The 18,940-nt window shown below is 44.0% G+C and overlaps 1 protein-coding gene across 7 annotated transcripts in view; it reads left to right on the top strand.

The window, feature by feature from the left end:
• The window catches only part of MYBPC1 (myosin binding protein C, slow type), a 244,050-nt gene that overhangs the window by 209,671 nt on the left and 15,439 nt on the right, over positions 1-18,940 (top strand). For all 7 annotated transcript variants that reach the window (XR_003856413.1, XR_003856412.1, XR_003856411.1 and 4 more), the window contains 3 exons: positions 3,276-3,471; positions 12,081-12,220; positions 12,878-13,037. Coding sequence is in view for 2 of the 7 variants with exons in the window: in XM_029599714.1 (XP_029455574.1) it covers positions 3,276-3,471; positions 12,081-12,220; positions 12,878-13,037 (496 nt within the window). In the remaining 5 variants the exon portion in view is untranslated. The remainder of the gene's footprint in view (positions 1-3,275; positions 3,472-12,080; positions 12,221-12,877; positions 13,038-18,940) is intronic.

The raw sequence follows: 18,940 nt of genomic DNA, 5'->3' as shown, positions 1-18,940 counted from the left end.
TTATCCTTTGATGCTGAAAAAGCATTTGATCTCATTTTTTGTTTAATACTTTGGAAGGATTTGGGTGACAGGACGGGATTATTGACATGGTTAAGATGTTATATTCTTCTCCTATGTTTAGACTAAAGCGAATTTTAAAAGGATTGTGCGCACAAAAATTAGCATGAATACACATAAGTAGACACTATGGGGTAGATTTTCAGACGAGCGCGAACAGCCTACTTTTGTTTGCGCTCCAGGCGCAAACAAAAGTACGCTGGATTTTAGTAGATACGCGCGTAGTCGCGCGTATCGGCTAAAATCCTGGATCGGCGCGCGCAAGGCTATCGATTTCGTATAGCCTGCGCGCGCTGAGCCGCGCAGCCTACCCCCGTTCCCTCCTAGGCCGCTCCGAAATCGGAGCGGCCTAGAAGGGAACTTTCCTTTGCCCTCCCCTCACCTTCCCCTCCCTTCCCCTACCTAACCCACCCGCCCGGCCCTGTCTAAACCCCCATCCTACCTTTGTTGGGGGATTTACGCCTCCCAGAGGGAGGCGTAAATCCCCGCACGCCAGCGGGCCTCCTGCGCGCCGGGCTGCGACCTGGGGGCGGGTACGGAGGGCGCGGCCACGCCCCCGGGCCGTAGCCACGCCCCGGTACCCGCCCCCAAAATGCTGCCGACACGCCCCCGAAACGCCGCGACGACCGGGCCCGCCCCCGACACGCCCCCCTCCGAGAACTTACGCGAGTCCCGGGGCTCTGCGCGCGCCGGGAGGCCTATGTAAAATAGGCTTCCCGGCGCGCAGGGCCCTGCTCGCGTAAATCCGCCCGGTTTTGGGCGGATTTACGCGAGCAGGGCTCTGAAAATCCGCCCCTATGCGCTTATTCCATATTTTATAACAGACACAAGTATGTGTATATATTCACTTTCGTTCGCAAATATATATCTGTAAAAAAGGGGTGGTCTAGGGGCATAAGTTGCTTTTTTAAAAGACACATACGTGGATATCTTTTACAACTTACTAGGGTATTTTTATACCTGCTAATTATCTGGCATAAGTGATAATAAACGTGTTTATTGTGTGGTACTGACTGGGGGCCAGGTCTCGGTAAACTGGGAGAATTCATGCTGAAGAACCAGGAAGGTTTTGACAGCCTGGAGAAGGACTGGGTGAACTGGTGGGCTAATTGGTAAAGCTGGTCATTTTCTTGATGCCTGCTTGTTATAAAATTAGCCGAGTTACATGTGCAAATCAGGACTTACATAAGTCCTCTTTTATTTTATATGTTTACTTTGTATGTTTACTGTATATGTTTAAAATAGGTGGGTAAATTATGCACGCATTCAATGTATTGAAATACATGGTTTCAGTGTATCATATGTATTCATGTGAATGTTCTGAGGCAAACATATGCATATTTTATAATATGCTTGTATGTGAAATATTATAAATGTACATGTTATAAAATCGTATGATAAAATTGTGCGTGCCTATTTAAATGTGTATGTGGGCGCATGCGCACATGTTTCAAAGTTATCCTTCTTGTACATAATGTACTCTTGGACTTGTTTTTCATTATACAGGGGTACCCATAGGGTTGTCCTTGTCATGATTTTGGCTGCTGGGCAGCTCCACCCCCCTGCCAGCAGGGGCCCTCACTGAGCCATGCTCTGCCCTGCTCTAGCCACCACCTTGAAGGCTGCATAATGCAGCAAGGTCAGCCCTATAAGAACATCCCTCACAAGTGCTTCGGTACCTTATCATGAAGACACCTTGGCTCCTTACTTCGGCCAACTTTGCCTTGCCTTGCCTCCTTGTGACCTTAACGGCCTTCTTGCCTTGTCTTATTACTGTGTGGCCTTCATTGTCTTCTTGCCTTGCTTCCATATGGCCTTAGTGGCCTTCTTGCCTTGTCTTATTACTGTGTGGCCTTCTTTGTCTTCTTGCCTTGCCTTGCTTCCATATGGCCTTAGAGTCCTTCTTGCCTCTCCTCCAGTATGGCCTGTTTAGGCCACCTTGTCTGGACCTGTCTTGTCCTTGTTTGTTTCCCTAGTTCCTATCTGGGTCTCCTGGTGGCCCTCTTTGTCTATTGCCTGTTTTGCCTTATCTTGTATTTACCTTGTCATGCCATTGGTTCCTGTATGCCTGTATCTGGGTATTCCTTGCCCTGTCCTTGTATTCCTGCCTTGTCCTTTCTGGGCCTCCCTGTGGCCCTTCTGCTTCCCTTGGTTTTCCCACGGGCCCTTTTTGCCAGTGGGTCTAGGCGGCCTAGCCTGTCTGTATATCTTTGCCTTGTCCATGTTATAGTGTGACCTGTTCAGGCCTTCTTGTATTTTTTGTTTGTTCCTGTGTTCCTTGCCTGTCTGTCTGTTTTCTGGTTCCCTGTGGATGTCTCAGTGGTTTCGTATTGATAATATTGGTACTTTTGAGCATATATTTTCTTGTGATAAACTTAGTGATCTGGTACTCCCTATAGCAGAATATCAATTATCTTGAACTTGAATGAAAATATTTCATTTAAGCTTAATTTTTTGATCCCTGTTTTTGCCAAATTGCTATTCTTCATAAGCCAAACGATTGATATTTTAATTTCATTGGCCTTGAAAATTATACTAAGCACCTGAAAAAAGCAGACAATCAATTTTCACTTTTGGTGGAATACCGTATGCATAACAGCTGAGTATGAAACCATTACATCTCAAAGGTTGGGGACTAGAATGGTATCCAAATGTATCTGGGCACCAGTGTTAAATTTTTGTTCCTTGAACTTATTATAGCAGAAACTCGAATTTTTGTATCCTGAAATATATTTTCTTTCTTGCCTGTGTTTATGTTTTGGGTTTTTTTTCTATTATTTTGTGCTTTATTGTATTGATTTTTTTTTAATGTACCTTTTCTTGTTCAATAAAGTCAAAGATTAAACTGAAAAAAAAAAAAGAAAATAATTACAGGATGCTCACCAAGTTTATCATGGGGACATATTTATCTGGCTAACCCAGACACACTTGGACCAGATGACTCGGAGATTTTGTTCGGCCCTTTTCTCTTTTACCATACTTGGTTGTATATGGGTGGGTGCCCCTGCCAACTCCAGATTCTAGTACAGCTGTACTAGATGGATGTTTTCTATACACTTGATGATTAAACTAGTAACTGGCTTTGATCTGCTACTTGTGAAATATGAGAATGGCACCCATGTTACACGTCACCAAACAAACTCTTAGCAAAACCTGTTCCCCTTTTCTAGATGGTATTTATCTCAGTCATGACTGAATGTCCACACTTCTCTTTTCAGGGGAAACCAAGGGCAAAGGTATCCTGGAAGAAGGATGGCGTGCACATAGACAAGAATGAAATTAACATCCGCAACACTGAAAGCGACACCATCCTTTTTATCCGAAAGGCAGAGAGGAGCCATTCCGGAAAATATGACTTAAAAGTGAAAGTAGAAAAACTGCAAGACAAAGCCTCCATATACATTCAAATAGTTGGTATGTTGGGAAAATCCAAATTTTTGTCTGCAGTTTATCATTTCTGTTATGGCTTAGCAGAGATCTTTCCTGACACAGAGTCGGTCCAGCCCAGGGCAGTGCAAAATATCGCCAGCACCAGGCTAAGCTGCTCTGGGATCATACAATGGTCCCATTGTATCATAGAAGCAAAGATGCAGCTAAACACTTGCTAATGGTGAAAGTGAGAGACAGGGCCAAATGTAAGTTTTGGACAAAGCAGCTGAAGGTCAGTTTATGCACATTTTATAATATAAAACACACTTTGGTCCCAGATTTAATTTTCAGAAGCTTCTAGAAGGGAAAAATAAATATAAGAAAAAAAATTGTGCAAGCAAAATCTTTTGCCAGATGCGCTCTGGAACTTTTGCCCAATTTCTGTAATGACTCGGTCATGGAGATCTGTGTAACTGTGAACAAAATAGCCCCTTCCTCTTAATAGCTGGATAACCAGGATGACAGCTCTGTTTGTTGTTGTAAGAACATGCAGAGTTCTCCCAAATAGTCTCAGCACTTCCATGTATACTGGAAGGATGCATCAGAAAGGCAGGTAAGCAAGGAATCAGGCTTGCACACAGTGCTGCAACACATTCTCACATATGGCATTCTCAGCTGGAGTGAAGGACTACTGTTTCTGTGTTAATCCTCTTGCATATTTAGAAATATCGGTCCACAAACAAGTTGTAGGTGATAACCACCTAGGGCCTTATCTTAGATAAGCGGTACATACAGTAAGCTGCAATTAATAACTAACTCAATACATCTGCGACTACCTTTTGAGAGCTAGGCTGAGGCTCCCTTTATTAGATCACTTGGAAAGAACACTCTGATATACCGAATCTCTACTAGAATAAGAATAAAAATGCCAGCGCTGTGATTTATACCCCAAAAATATAATCTTTTTGATAAGAATTTCTACTTGCTTATATTTATAGAAGAGTCACAAGTTCATTGTCAAGTTAACCTGATGCATTGCAGTGGTTGTTTTTTTACATTGTTTAAACTTAAGTTAATTCTCATAGGGCACAGTGACTTCTTGGCATATCAAATTATATTTTACCAGAGTAACCTGTAATGATCCTGGCTGCTAGGCAGCCCCCCTGCAAGGCCTATTTAACCCTGCTTTCCACAACTCAAGAGCCTCATCATCGAGTCTCTTTGGCTCTTTCCTTTCGACTTCCTGCCTTGTTTCAGCGTGGCCCTTGTGTACTATCTTGTCTTGTGGCCTCTTTGGACTTACTGTCTTGCCCTGTGGCCTTCTTGCCTTGCCCTGTGGCATCTTTGGTCCTCTTGCTTTGTTCTGCAGCCTCCATGCCTTCTTGTCCTGCCTTTTGGCCTGCTTGCCTTCCTTTCTGTTGCTTCCTTGTCTTGCCTTATATGTACCTTGCTTTGAATTATTAGTTCCTTGTTTACCTGCGTTTGTTTATTCATTGCCCTGTTTTTATCCTGACCAGTCCTTGTCTTGTCCTGTCCAGTCCACCCTGTGGCCCCCTGCTCCCTGTGGGCCTCCTGTTCCAGCCTTTGTTTCTTGCTCCTATCTTGCCCCTTGTTCCAGCCTTTGTCTCCAGCAACTGCCTGTTTCCAGCTCCTGCCTGGCTCCAGTTCCAGTCCCTGTCTCCAGTTCCTGTCCTGACTAACCGCTGTCATGTTCCATGCCAGGGAAGTTCTGATGGCCCCCAGAACCTGAGGGCTCAACCCAAGCAAAAGGAGGATGGCCAGGCAGAAGACCTTGTCCTGCTCTGTCTTGAAGCCCTGTACTTCTCCTGTAGGGGGTATCCCTGACCCAGCTGTCCAGTCCATTTATTTTATTTTATTTATTTAAAGCTTTTCTATACCGGCATTCATGATACAATCATATCATGCCGGTTTACATATAACAAGGGGTGCAATAACTTTCTTTTAACCAGTGTCGAGGAAGTAAAAAGTTACAATATAACAAGGTTGTTGAAACTGGGAAGGAAAGAGACAGGGAAAGACAAGAATTATATAATCTTTACAGAGGTAGCTTATTTACATTGTGCCGTAATGTCCCTTAATGGGAATTATTTACATTGTGCAGAAGTGTCTCTCAGTTGTGCAGTAAGGTCTCTCCATGGGTATTACCGTAGGTTCTCTCCCTGCCGTAGGATCTCCCCCTGGCTATTAGACTCGGGAAAGGCTTGTTTAAATAGCCAAGTCTTGAGCCTTTTTCTAAAGGTTAATAGGCAAGGTTCAAGTCTAAGATCCGGTGGTAGGGTATTCCAAAGAGCGGGGCCCGCTGTAGAGAAGGCCCGGTCTCTGAGAGCAATATGGTGTGTGGATTTAGATGGTGGAACAGTCAGTGAACCTTTGTAGACTTCTCTGATGGGTCTGGATGATGTGTGTAGTCTGAGGGGGATTTGGAGGTTGAGCGGGGCTTGGGAGTGGATTGATTTATGGATGATGGTGAAGGACTTGTAGAGGATTCTGTAGTGTATTGGCAGCCAGTGTAGATTTATTAGAATGGGAGAGATGTGGTCTCTTCTTCTGGTATTAGTTAGGATTCTGGCAGCCGAATTCTGAAGTATCTGAAGTGGTTTGATGTAAGAAGATGGGAGACCTAGCAAGATAGAGTTGCAATAGTCTATCTTGGAGAATATTACGGATTGTAGGACTGTTCTGAAGTCCTGAAAGTGTAGGAGTGGTTTCATTCTTTTGATTACTTGCAGCTTGTAAAAGCAGTTCTTGGTTGTATTGTTAATGAATGTTTTTAGCTTCAAGTGTTTGTCTATTATTACCCCTAGGTCCCTTGCTTGTGTTACCATGGTGTTAGTTAGAGCAATTTGTGGGGGGTTGCTGTTGTCTGGGGTGATGAGGAGGAGTTCTGTTTTAGCCGAGTTTAGAATCAGGTTTAAGTTTGCGAGGAGTCCGTTGATCTCTTGGAGGCAGTTATCCCAGAATTTGAGTGTTTTTGTGATAGATTCTTTGACGGGTATCAGAATTTGCACGTCGTCCGCGTATAAGTAATGTTTTAGTTGCAGGTTGGTTAACAATTGACATAGAGGAAGAAGGTAAATGTTGAATAGTGTCGGGGATAGTGAGGAACCTTGAGGAACTCCTATAGAGGAATTGTAGCGGGGGGATTCTTTATTATTGATTTTGACTTTGTATCCTCTGTTACAGAGGAATGTTTTGAACCATGTGTGAGCGGCACCTGTTATTCCTATATCCGAGAGGCGGTTGAGGAGGGTGGCATGGTTGACGGTGTCGAATGCTGCCGACAGGTCCAGTAGAATTAGTAGGAATGATTGACCTTTGTCCAAGCCCAAGATGAGATGGTCTGTTAGCGACAGGAGTAGGGTTTCAGTGCTTAACTCCTTGCGGAATCCATGACACAACCTAACCTATATTTTTAATATGAAGTAGATTTTTTGGTCTGGTTTGTGGTTTCTATAATAACTGAATTGTTGGCATTGTAGGGCCCAATATGATACCCCATAAGGACATAAAAATTGCTATGTTGGGTCAGGCCTAAGGTCCATCAAGCCCAGCTTCCTGTCTCCAACAGAGGCTAATCCCAAAAAGTAGATCCATTTTCTTGTTGTTAACTCCCAGGGATAAGTGGTAGGTTTCTCAGAATCACCTGGTTATTAACTATCTATAGACTTTGCCTCCAGGAACTTGTGCAAACCCTTTTTAAACCCAGCCATGGTAGTTGCCTTGACTACATTCTTCAGAAACAAATTCCACAGCTTGATTGTGTGTTGAGTGAAAAAATACTTTCTCCAATTTGTTTTTAATCTGCTATCTATCAGTTTTAAGGAGAGTCCCCTGGTCCTAGTATTATTTGAAAAGCTAAACAATCATTCCCTATTTACCTGTTCCATTTCACTTGTGATTTTATGAAACTCTATCATATCCCCTCTCAATCGTCTCTTTTTCAAACTGAGAACTAATCTGTTTAACCATTATTTTGCGCTTTTTTGTACCTTTTCTATTTCCGCTATACCTTTTTTGAGATAGGGCAACCAGAAGTGTACATAATACTCAAGGTACAGTCACACCATAGATTAGTTCAGAGGCATTATTCTCTGTTTTATTCTCCATTCCTTGCTGAATAATTCATAGTATTTAGTTTGCTTTTTTGACCACCTCTGTACACTGAGCTGAGGATTTCAATGTACTGTCCACAATGATTCCAGTATCCTTTTCCTGGGTGGTTACTCCAGCATTGTATATCTAAAATTAGGGTTATTTTTTTTCTATGTGCAATTGTGCATCACTTTGCACTTATCCACATTGCATTTCATCTGCCATTTAGATGACCACTTCCCCAGTCTCACAAGTCCCTTCTGCAGTTCCTCAAAGTCTGCCTGAGTTGCAACTACTTTGAATATTCTTGTGTCATCTGCAAATTTAATCATTTCCTTCATCACTCCCTTTTCTAGATCATTAGAAGCTGATATTCAGAGCTACTTAGCTGGACCAGTAGCAACTTATTTAGCTAAGTGGCGGCAGCTGAATATCCGGCTGTAATCAGTGGTTGCCACTTAGCTGTATAAGTTGTGGGTGGAATGTGGGGGGTAAGGGAGGAGCAATTTATCTGGTTAACGGGCCGATACAGTAAGGGGCGGTAGAAAGAGGTGCGTTAGTGCCCGGCGCACCCGCATTTGCCGCACGCACAGTTCGGATCACCTACCGCTCGATACTGTATTTAAATGGCATGCAAATGCAAGCCGCGTCCAACGCACGTCCATGAAGCACAATCCATTTTACTGTATAGGCGCTATACAGTATACTGTATAGCGCCTATACAGTATCCTGGGTGCGCTGGTACCTGTCATTTCAAATGATGTTTGAAATGACAGGTACCAGGAAGTGGATGGCTCTCCTACAGACCCCGCTGCCTTGAGCGCCCGGCTCCAGCAAGCCCCAGCAGCCAGCGATCGGAGGCAGGGAGCGCAACCCAAACCAACCCAATCCACAGAAAAAAAATGCTTCTCGCACTTAGCCGCCTAGTCCCAATCCAAGCCCCAGCAGAGAGAGACGAAATTTCACAGTCCCAAACCAAATCAATCGTCAGGCAAGCCCCAGCAGAGAGAGACGAAATTTCATAGTCCCAAACTTTCCCCCAGTCCCGCTCACCTGCCCTGGCCGCGGCCACACAAGCCCCCAGCAGCAGCAGTAGAAGGGCGTCGAGAGAGAGCAGCGAGTGCGCATGCACCTTTGCTGCCTTGAGCGCCCATATTGGACCTACAGGTGCACGTATTCATCTTCGCCGGCGGGGCTGCTGAAGCTGCTCTCTCTCGCCGCCCTTCTACTTCTACTGCTGCTGCTGGGGGCTTGTGTGGCCACGGCCAGAGCAGGTGAGCGGGGGCTGGGGGAAAGTTTGGGACTGTGAAATTTCATCTCTCTCTGCTTGGGCTTGGATTGGATTGGGTTGGTTTGGGACTGGGCAGCTAAGTGCGAGAAGCATTTTTTTTCTGTGGATTGGATTGGATTGGTTTGGGACTGGGCGGCTAAGTGCGAGAAGCATTTTTTTTTCCTGTGGATTGGGTTGGTTTGGGACTGGGCGGCTTTTGGTGGTAGAATCAGATAATTACATTCTTGTGAATACAGACAGTGCAGTGGAATGTATGGGATCATGCTGAGCCTTAAATACCAAGGTTAAAGCTTTAAATTGAATATGCTGAGCAACCAGTGAACCACACTAACGCAAGGGTCAGGGTAGGCGGTAAATTAGTAGGTTAAAGACGCGGCAAGATAGCAGGTTAAAAAGGCAATAGTCGGGGCGCACTTTACAATATGGGAGGGAATAGCTAATCGAATCGTTTACATACATATACATGCCGCGGGCGGAAAGGGATATGGGTCAAGTTAAAGAAGCGGTAAGGATCGGTAAAAACAGATAGTGAATCGCGGGTTAGACTTACGTGGCGAAATTGTGAGTATACAGCAGATTAGAAACGGGGTAACTGCAGCCGCGCTTTACTGTATCGGCTTGTAACTTAGCTGATATTCAGACTTATCTGGTTAAAATAACTTAGCAGATATTCAGACTTAGCCAATTAAAATAACTTAGCTGATAGTCTTACTTACCTTTGAATCTTGAATATCTTTGAATATTATCTTTGAATATCTACCTCTTAATGAGTAAGTTAAACAACACTGGTCCAAGAACAGATCACTAGGGCATTCCACTGGGAAAACTGAACATTTAGTCCTACTCTCTGCTACCTTGTTTAACATCTACCTTTCACCAATTTGTCAACTTTTGGCAAGTTTGGGATTACACTATAGGATATAGTGATATCTGATAACAAGACCACTTTGGGGATGATTTCAGTTTATCTCAAAGCTATTCAAGCATGGGTAACATGCAATAGACTTGCTCTTAACATCAGCAAAACTGAGATTATCAATATTGGTAGAGCCTCGTGATGAACCCTTCCTAATAAGATTTCTTTTTATGGTATCAATATCCCTACTGTGACGAACTGAGGAAGCTTGGGGTAATTTTCGACCGAGATCTGTCTTTTTTATTTTACAAGTTAAATCTGTTGTTCAGAATTAATTTCGTAAGCTACATATACTTCAGAAGTTAAAACCATTTCTTGAAATGAATGACTTTCATACAGCACTGCAGGCTTTGACCCGTACAGCTATTGATCATTGTAACATCATTCACTTAGGAATTTCTTCCTCAAGTCTGGGTGCTCTATAGATCATTCAAAATTCCACAACCTGCATCTTAACCAGGACCTTGTGTTTTGACTATGTCATGCCTGCTTTGGTCGCTCTTCATTGGCTACCGGTAAAAGCAAGGATCTCTTAGCTGATACATAAGGCATTAAACAGTGAAGTCCCACAGTGTGTTAGTACTTTGTTAAGAATATTTTATAGATCACAAAGGACTCTCCGCTCCAGGGGACAATGTTTGTTAGAGGCTCCTACAGTTCATCAGGTTCAGCTTGTGGACTCTTGCGAAAGATTGTTCACTGTAGCAGGCCTGATCATTTGGAACTCTTTGCCAGTCACATTTCGGAAAGTGTCATGTTTTAAAACCTTTAAAAAAAAGAATTAAAGACCTTCCTTTTTAAGAAGGTTTCTTTCGATATCTGCCTTAATGGTTTGGGAGACTGTATTTTGGCTGCCTGATATTATGGTATCTATTTTAGCTTCAGTTTGTTTTAATTTTTATGAATATATATGTTGTAAACCTCTTAGAATATTAGATAATATGGTATAAAAGTGTTTTAGTAAATAATAAAGGATGAGAAGAGCACCCCACCCAAGTGCCCTGTTATTTCAAAATGTGAGCTGCAGCACAAAATGGCAGAAACTATTCCCCACATCAGATGACAGAATGAATGTATGAAATGACAAATTGTATACTTTTGTAAGAGACATTACAGGAGTTTCACATTTTCACAGCTCCGAATATGCAGATAGGAAGCATGCATAGCATTGCTGTGCAAGCTTAGTAAACTGGAGATAGCTAGGTCTGTAGGTTCATTAGATGAGATACCTTCCTATAATCAACATGGTGAAGACATCGATTTTGGACATACTCATACTGATATTTCTGTTTTTAAACTCGATCCAGTTCAACCTTATTAGGAATTTCCTTGAGTAGTTCATATTAAAACCAAAATATTACAATATAAATATTTATCATAATCATGCAATCCATTAAGTGAAAATAATCTCACTTTTTTTAAAACACGCAATTTGTATAACAGCACAAGAATTGAATAGTTTTGAAACCATCAGTACCAGGTCAAGCTTGTAAAGCTGACAACTGGGGATACATCCTTAGCTTCTGCAGTGTAGACAGAAAAAGCCATCTGCTGTTTTACTGTATATTTGGCACAGGATGACAAATAATGAAGTCGATATTCAGCTACTGGCAGTCTAGGTAAGTTAAATGGATAGATTTATCCAAATAACTTAGATGGGATATTTAGCGGCACAACTGCACCACTGAATATACCAAAATAAATCAGTTATCCAGATTTCTTTAGGACTTCCTCGTTGGTACAATCAGACCTATCCAGATAATTTACCCAAATAACTATGACTATCAGAGTAATCTGTCTAAGTCAGCTCTGCCCCAAAATACCCCCGGAATGCCTCAGATATATCTGGCTTCGTATTTATCTGGATACTGACCTAGCCGGATAAGTTGGATCTGGCGAATGCAGCAGAAATTTCAAAAACCATTTATTTTATTTATTTATTATTATTTTTATATACCGACATTTGATCTCAATTGAGATATCACACCGGTTTACATTCAGGTACTGATCTATCCCCAGATTGCTTACAATCTAAGTTTTTGTACCTGAGGCAATGGAGGGTAAAGTGACTTGCCTAGGGTCACAAGGAGTGACAGCCGGACTTGAATCCTGGTCTCCTGCTCTAACCACTAGGCTATTTCTCTTCCCCTCCCCTCCTCCCATAGCCAGACAAACCATGGTTTGTCTGGCTATGTCCTGAACTTAGCCGGACAAATCGTCTGAATATGGACTTCAGTATAGAAAATGAATGATAAATAAATGAAGGCTATCACAAAAAAAAAAGAGAGATATGAGAGAATTTAATGGTGACTTGCTGTTTTTTACCCCTTAAAGATCGTCCTGGACCACCACTGGCTGTAAATATTGTGGATGTCTGGGGTGAAAATGTCGCCTTGGAATGGAAGCCGCCGAAAGATAACGGCAATGCTAACATTACAGGATACACAATACAAAAGGCAGACAAGAAGACTATGGTACGTTTCAACCCAACGTCAATAAAAAATTTCCATCGCAAAAGAAAAGCCCTTCTAAGAAAGGTCATTTTTTTTTTACCTCTGGTGCTGGGATTATTATTTTTTACTTCTATCCATTTAATGAAAAAAGTAAGTAACATCATACAGCAAACCTTGGTTTACCAGAGAAAGTACCAATTCATCTTCAGTCATCACGGAATAACTGTGTAACGGCACTATAGAGAAACTTAAAGTCTCTACTGTAGCAGTAACTATCCAGGACACCAGCTGGAACATGAGTAAGAAAATGGTGGCCTTCCTGCAAGGTATAGTATTTCATAAAGTGCATGACCAACAAGAATGTCCATGAATTGCACCTGCTTTCAGATTATTCTTGGCCACAAAAAGTGTTGAATGGGTGTTTTCTACCCATACTTTCAGTACACTATATATTACATTCTGAAATCCTTAAAGCAGATTCAGTATAGAGGTAAAGACGTGGGATCCTCAATGCAGCTGGGGGGGACCTAATACTGCACCTTGCATCTCCCACACCAGATCTGGCATTGCAGCTCACACCAGCTGAGTGAGCTGTGTCGCTGGCTCTCTCCAGTTAATCCGTAGGTATTCAAGCTGATTGACTGATTGATCTACTCTGCTGTGCTTAACATTTTGCAGGAATGGTTCACTGTGCTGGAGCACTACCACAGAACGAGTGCCACCATTTCTGAGCTCGTGGTAGGGAACGAATACTACTTCCGAGCCTTCTCTGAGAACATGTGCGGACTTAGCGAAACGGCAACCAGGACAATAAACAGTGCTCGCATCGAAAAGGAAGGTTAGTTAAACATAACACCTACGCTCATCTCTTTAAAGAAAATTAAAATCTTATTTAGCTATTCTTATTATTGTTACCTATCTTTTACTTAAAATGTGAAGATGATTTTTTAAAGACTTATTTGACTGGGAACGTTAAAAAGTAGATTTCCAAACCAACGCGCGTGCTTCCATGCGTGCGCGGTTCCTGGCGCACGCACATGGACGCAATCATTTTATAACCCTACCTACCCTTCCTCCCTTTTCCCCTCTCCTCCCTGACCCCTAAACTAAACCTAACTATCCCCTGGGTTTTTTTGTTTTCATACTTACTGCTCCTCTAGAGCAGAAGAATCTTCCGCGTGCCGGCTGGCTGCCATTGCATGCTCCACCACCTTCCCCCCCCCCCCCCGGCCCTATCTAAACCCCCCCCTTACCTTTGTTGGCAGATTTACGCCTGCTAAAAGCAGACGTAAATCTGCGCGCGCCACGCGCCATCACCCAACCCGGGGGCTGGTCCGGAGGCCTCGACCGTGCCACCGGGCCCGGCCCCGAAACACTGCCTCATTTCGGGAACGCCCCCGACACGCCCCTCCCCGCCCCTTTTACGAAGCCCCGGGACTTACGCGCATCCCGGGGCTCTGCGCACGCCGGTGGCCTATGCAAAATAGGCGCGCAAGGGCCCTGCGCGCGTAAATCCAGCCAGATTTACGCGCGCAGGGCATTTAAAATCCGCCCCATAGGCTTTTAAAATCTGCCCCTTAGGTTTTAGAAGTACTGTTACTCATTTGGTCTTTGTTACAAGTTCAATTTTAAATCAGGTTTTTCTCTCTTCTGTGCCAGTGATAAGACTGGAATGAAAAACAGATAAGTACATGGCTAATGCAGTCTATTCTTTCAGGACGTTAATAACAAAAATGCTGCCCATGGCCCTCGCCTTCAACACTTCTGGCTGGGCTACTTTAGCTACACTTCTTTCCACTCAGATTCAGCATCAAAGCAGTAAAACCAGGGTGTCTCCTTTTTTTTGTGGCATTCCTGGTGACCAGAAATTTCTCAGGGTTTGTAATGTGACGCTGCAGGCTGTGCCCAGGCCTCTCCTCTGCATAGTTTGCCTGCCTGCGATGTCTGGTCTGTTTGTGAGTGGCCACGCAGCGGTTCTTGTATTCAGATAAATATCAGTTTGTTTTTGGAGTTCTGGCAATGAGAATATTCATAGTTTGAATCCACCGTGCATTAGGGCAGGGCATGCAACTCCAGCCCTGGAGAGGGGGGGTCACAAAGCAGGTCTGGTCTTCGGGACATCCGCAACGAATATGCATGAGATATAGTTGGGCCCTCAGGGCATGCAAAAATACCTCATATGCAATTTTTTTTTTGTGGATGTCCTGAGCTCCAGTCCTGTTTGTGGCACTCCAGGGCCGGAGTTGCCTACCTGCCTGCATTCACGGAGGGATTTAGGATTTTGCCACCACCACCCCAGGCACCGTTGGTGCTTTAAACCCCACCACCACCAGCTCTGTTACAAGGTAGCAGAGAGCTGTTCCCTGCTGAGATTCAGCAAAGCTGAAAGGCAGCAAATCTTAACCAGCCTGCTGCCCCTGCATTTTTTTTTTGCCACCCAAGGCACAGGTATAATTAGTGCATTAGGAAGTGCACTAATCACATGAGAAAGGGGACGAGACACTCTGTGACCCCGTTCTCCTCTGTTTCAGCCTTTCTGGTTTTTCCTGCTTTCTTCTGGTAGTTTGGCCCGTCCTGCTCCTTCTATGAATTTGCTGAATGCTCTTCTTTTTGCGTTTACTTTTTCACCTCTTTCTTTTTTGGACTTTTTTTTGGTGAACCATGGTGGTCTCTTCATTCTCTTTCCCTTCCTAACACGCCTGCCCCGTGATGATGTTCAATGCTCTTGGTTTTTATCGCTGCCCGTGGTTTCTCTCTATATTTTACAATCCCTACTCCTGACAAAGCTTCCTTAACATTTTCATTTTCTTAAAGTCAGTCATTTCAGTTCATTTTTTCTATATTTTTTTTAAATTCAGGTTTCAGTTCATTTAGGGCCAGATTTTAAAACTTACGCGTGGGCGTAGATTTTATAACATGCGCGCGCCAAGCCCTAGGGGAGCCCCGATGGCTTTCCCTGTTCCCTCCGAGGCCGCTCTGAAATCGGCGCGGCCTTGGAGGGAACTTTCCTTCCACCCCCCCCCCCACCTTCCCCTCCCTTCCCCTACCTAACCCGCTCCCCATCCCTATCTAAACCCCCCCCCTCACCTTTGTTCGCAAAGTTGCGCCTGCCTCCAAGCAGGTGTAGGTTGCGCGCGCCGGCCGGCCCGCAATCCCGGGCATAGCAACAAATGGCCGTTGTGCCTGGAGGCTCCGGCCCCCACCCCCGCCCCCGGACCTCTCTGAGCCGCCCACGCCCTGCCCCCTTTTTCAAGCCCCGGGACATATGCGCATCTCGGGGCTTGCGAGCGTCGCTGAGCCTATGCAAAATAGGCTCGGTGCGCGCAGGAGCGGGTTTTCGAGGTTACGCGCGTAACCCTTTAAAACTCCACCCCTCAATGTTGATTTCAGTTCTTTTGCCAAAAAATAAACAAAACAATAAAATATCATTGTAACTTCCTTTCTCAGTTGTCTGTAAACCGACATGATGTTTTTTACGAATGCCGGTATATAAAAAGTTATAAATAAATAAATAAAATAAATAAAATGAACCAAGCAGGTCCTCCCTGTTTCCCTATTTAAGTCCCCCCTCCCCCACCACTTCCTAAAATGACTGGGGCTTCTCCAGGCCCATCCACCCCTCTGCCACCTGCAAATAAGCTGGAGCATCCCAACCTCCACATCTATTGGGGAAGGGGGGGGTGTCCATGTAAAAAGGGACAGGGGCAATCCCATACGGGCTCCTGCTCCACAGTGGTGCTGGCTGGCCCTGGGACTGGCACCAGTGTTTTATATCAACTCAGCCCAGCTTGGGGAGGCCCCGGCCCATTTGTAGAAGGTGGTGATGGCGGTGTGGAGGGGTCCCGCGACGTCCTAATTACTTTAGTAAATGGTGGGAAAGGGGGCCAGGGAGTTTCCCCTCCTTCCTTTGTTTTAAAAGGAGCCAAAGATATCTCACAATTTTATGAGTAATTGATTTTGGGTTTGGTTTTTTTTCCCATTCGTAATGCCCCGGAAATCAACTTTGTTCATTATAAAAACGGCATTTGTTTTAAATAAATACACATCCCTACTCTCCAGTCTACATCTGATGGACAAAGGTCACCCAATAATAGCACCTGATCTTTTCATGCTGTCCTTTGTTTCGCTTCTATCATATCTGTCTTCTCCCATTGTGATGGTAGTCTATAGAATACACCTACACAGCTGGTAAGGCACTTTAGATCAGGGCTTCCCAAACTGTAAGCCGGGACCCCAAATGGGGTCATACAATCTTCAGCTGGGGTGACAAGTGCCTCAAATGGCAGAACTGTTCAGGCGCCACCAGCAGCAACATTAGTAATGGAAGTCAGCAGGAAGCCAATTCATCCCATATTCAGGAAGCCCTGCCCAAGGAGAGATTGGGGATGCTGCAGGGCCTGTGAACTTGCAATACCTCACAGGCCCCATTTCGATTTTCATCACAGTCGGGCTTGTGCCCAACCATGACGGAAGAGGAGGGCTGAGTGTACATAAGCCGGAGGAGATTGCCACTGCTTATCTCCCCTCATCCATCAATAAAATTAACCATGAGAAAAAAACATTGCCCCTGTTGACAGCCTGTCTTCTTGTCCCACCAGTTGTCATCCACCTATGGCCCAGAGTCCAAAGGAAAATTTTGCTGCTAACCCCAACTAGTGAGGCGTTTGAAGGAGTGGCTGTTTGAAGGGAGGGATCAGGTACAGGAGGAACTTGAGAGTTGGATCAGGTGGGTAAGGGATTGGCTGTGGAGGGTGAGAGAGGGAAAATGATAGAAGGTTGACTGGTGGATGTAAGAGAGGAACTGGGGGTGAGAGAGGATCAGATGAGTTGTATGAAAGATGGGTTGGGTGGATGGGGATGAGAGTAGAAAGGGAATGGGGGTTGGGGTGAGGGGCAGGGAATGACAAAGAATCTGTTAGGGGTTATAAGAAGAGTTAGGATGAGGGAGGATCAGCTGGGGGATGCAAAAAGGGCCGGAAAAGATGAGGGAGGGAATGGGCTGGGAGGCAAGAGGAGCTGGAGAGGATGTAAGAGGAGATCAGCTGGAGGAGTGGAGGGGATGGAGATTGAAGGAAGGATAGAGATTAGGAAAAATGATCAGCTTAAGTGAGTGAAGGTTGAAAGAGAGGATCAGCTGGCGTGCGGGAAGGATGAGAATGGAGTCATTGGAACTCTACTCCTGCTAATTTGTTTTGCTTGTCCTCTGGGGGCCATGTGAATTTTCTGGTGGTAAAATGGGGTCACATTGATGAAAAGTTTGGGAAGCTCTGCTTTAGATTTCCTCAAGCCATCCCACAGCGTCTCAGCTGCTCCTTGCATACTTGGTATCTTATTACTTTCAAGTTACTTCTCTCTTTTTTTTTGTACCTATCCTATCCATTTTGAAAAGAATACATACTGATATATTCACTTTTTAATCCTAATATTACTGAACAATGATTCAGTTATGGAAACATCAATGTCTTCTAGGCCACTGAGCTTGTTAGACTATGATCATTTGTATACATGACTTTCCAAATTGTTTTGTTTTTTTACCTCCCTCTCTCTTATTTCATATCTGTGCCTTCCTAAGAATATCACCAATCCTCCCACTGCTACTTCACCAATCCCCCATTCATAATTTTCCAATTTCCATCTGGTATTTTATATGCCTTACAATTTACTATTGCTTCAATGTATCCACCTGCTAATACAGGACTCTGTACACCTTCCATTCCCAAGATTTCATTCAGTTATTATGTGGGCTGCTTTCCAGTAGGATTTTGTCACCATCCCCCAGTGAACCTAGTTTAAAGCCCTCCTTTCCAGATTTGCAAGTCCATGAGGAAAGATATACTTTCCATTTCTTGACAGAAAATCTTTACTCAGCAGACCATATTCATTGAGTATCAGACCATGATCCAAGAAACCAAAGCATTGTCGTTGATGTTATCCACACAACCGTATATTTATCTCCAAGATAAATCTGTCCTGAGTCTTGCTTTTACCTTTGACTGTGCCACTGCCTCTTTCACCCATACTCCCAATATCATGTAGTCATTTCTGATCTCTTCAGGATCGCACATAAAAATATAGAAAAACGATGGCAAAAAAAATACCATATATAGTATATCTGCTCTGCCTAGCCACCCAATTAATTCAGCTTTACAAATCCCATCACTCCCTCAGATATCCCCTGTGCTTATCCCATGCTTTCTTGAATTCAGATACCGTTTTTGTCTCCACCACCTCCATGCATCCACCACCCTCTCTGTAAAAAAAAAATATATATATATATATATTTGCTAAGATTACTCCTGAGTCTACTCCCTTTCACCCTCATGCCATTGACCCCTCATTTTACAGCCTCCTTTCCATACAAAGAGACTTGTCTCCTGTCTGTGGAAACCTTGGAGGTATTTAAATGTCTCTACCATGTTTCTTCTATCTCTTCTTTCCTCTAGGATATATACATGTTTAGATCTTTAAGTCTGTCCCCATATGCTTCAGAATGAAGACTATTGACCATTTTAATAGCCACCCTCTAAACTAACTCCAACCAGTTTATATCCTTTTTAAGGTGTCGGCTCCAAAAACTAACACAGTATTCCAAATAAGGTCTCACCAATGACCTATACAGGGGCAAAATCACCTTCAGTTTTCTGCTGACCATGCAGCCAAGCATCTTTCTGGTGTAAGTATAGTGGACCCTTGTGCTGCGGCATGGTTGACGCAGCCTAGTAGGCGAACCTACTAGGACCA

This window comes from Rhinatrema bivittatum, chromosome 4 (assembly GCF_901001135.1).
Source record: "Rhinatrema bivittatum chromosome 4, aRhiBiv1.1, whole genome shotgun sequence".
NCBI lineage: Eukaryota > Metazoa > Chordata > Amphibia > Gymnophiona > Rhinatrematidae > Rhinatrema > Rhinatrema bivittatum.
The sequence above is the reverse complement of the archived record's forward strand: the minus strand, read 5'-3'. Positions and strand labels throughout refer to the sequence as shown.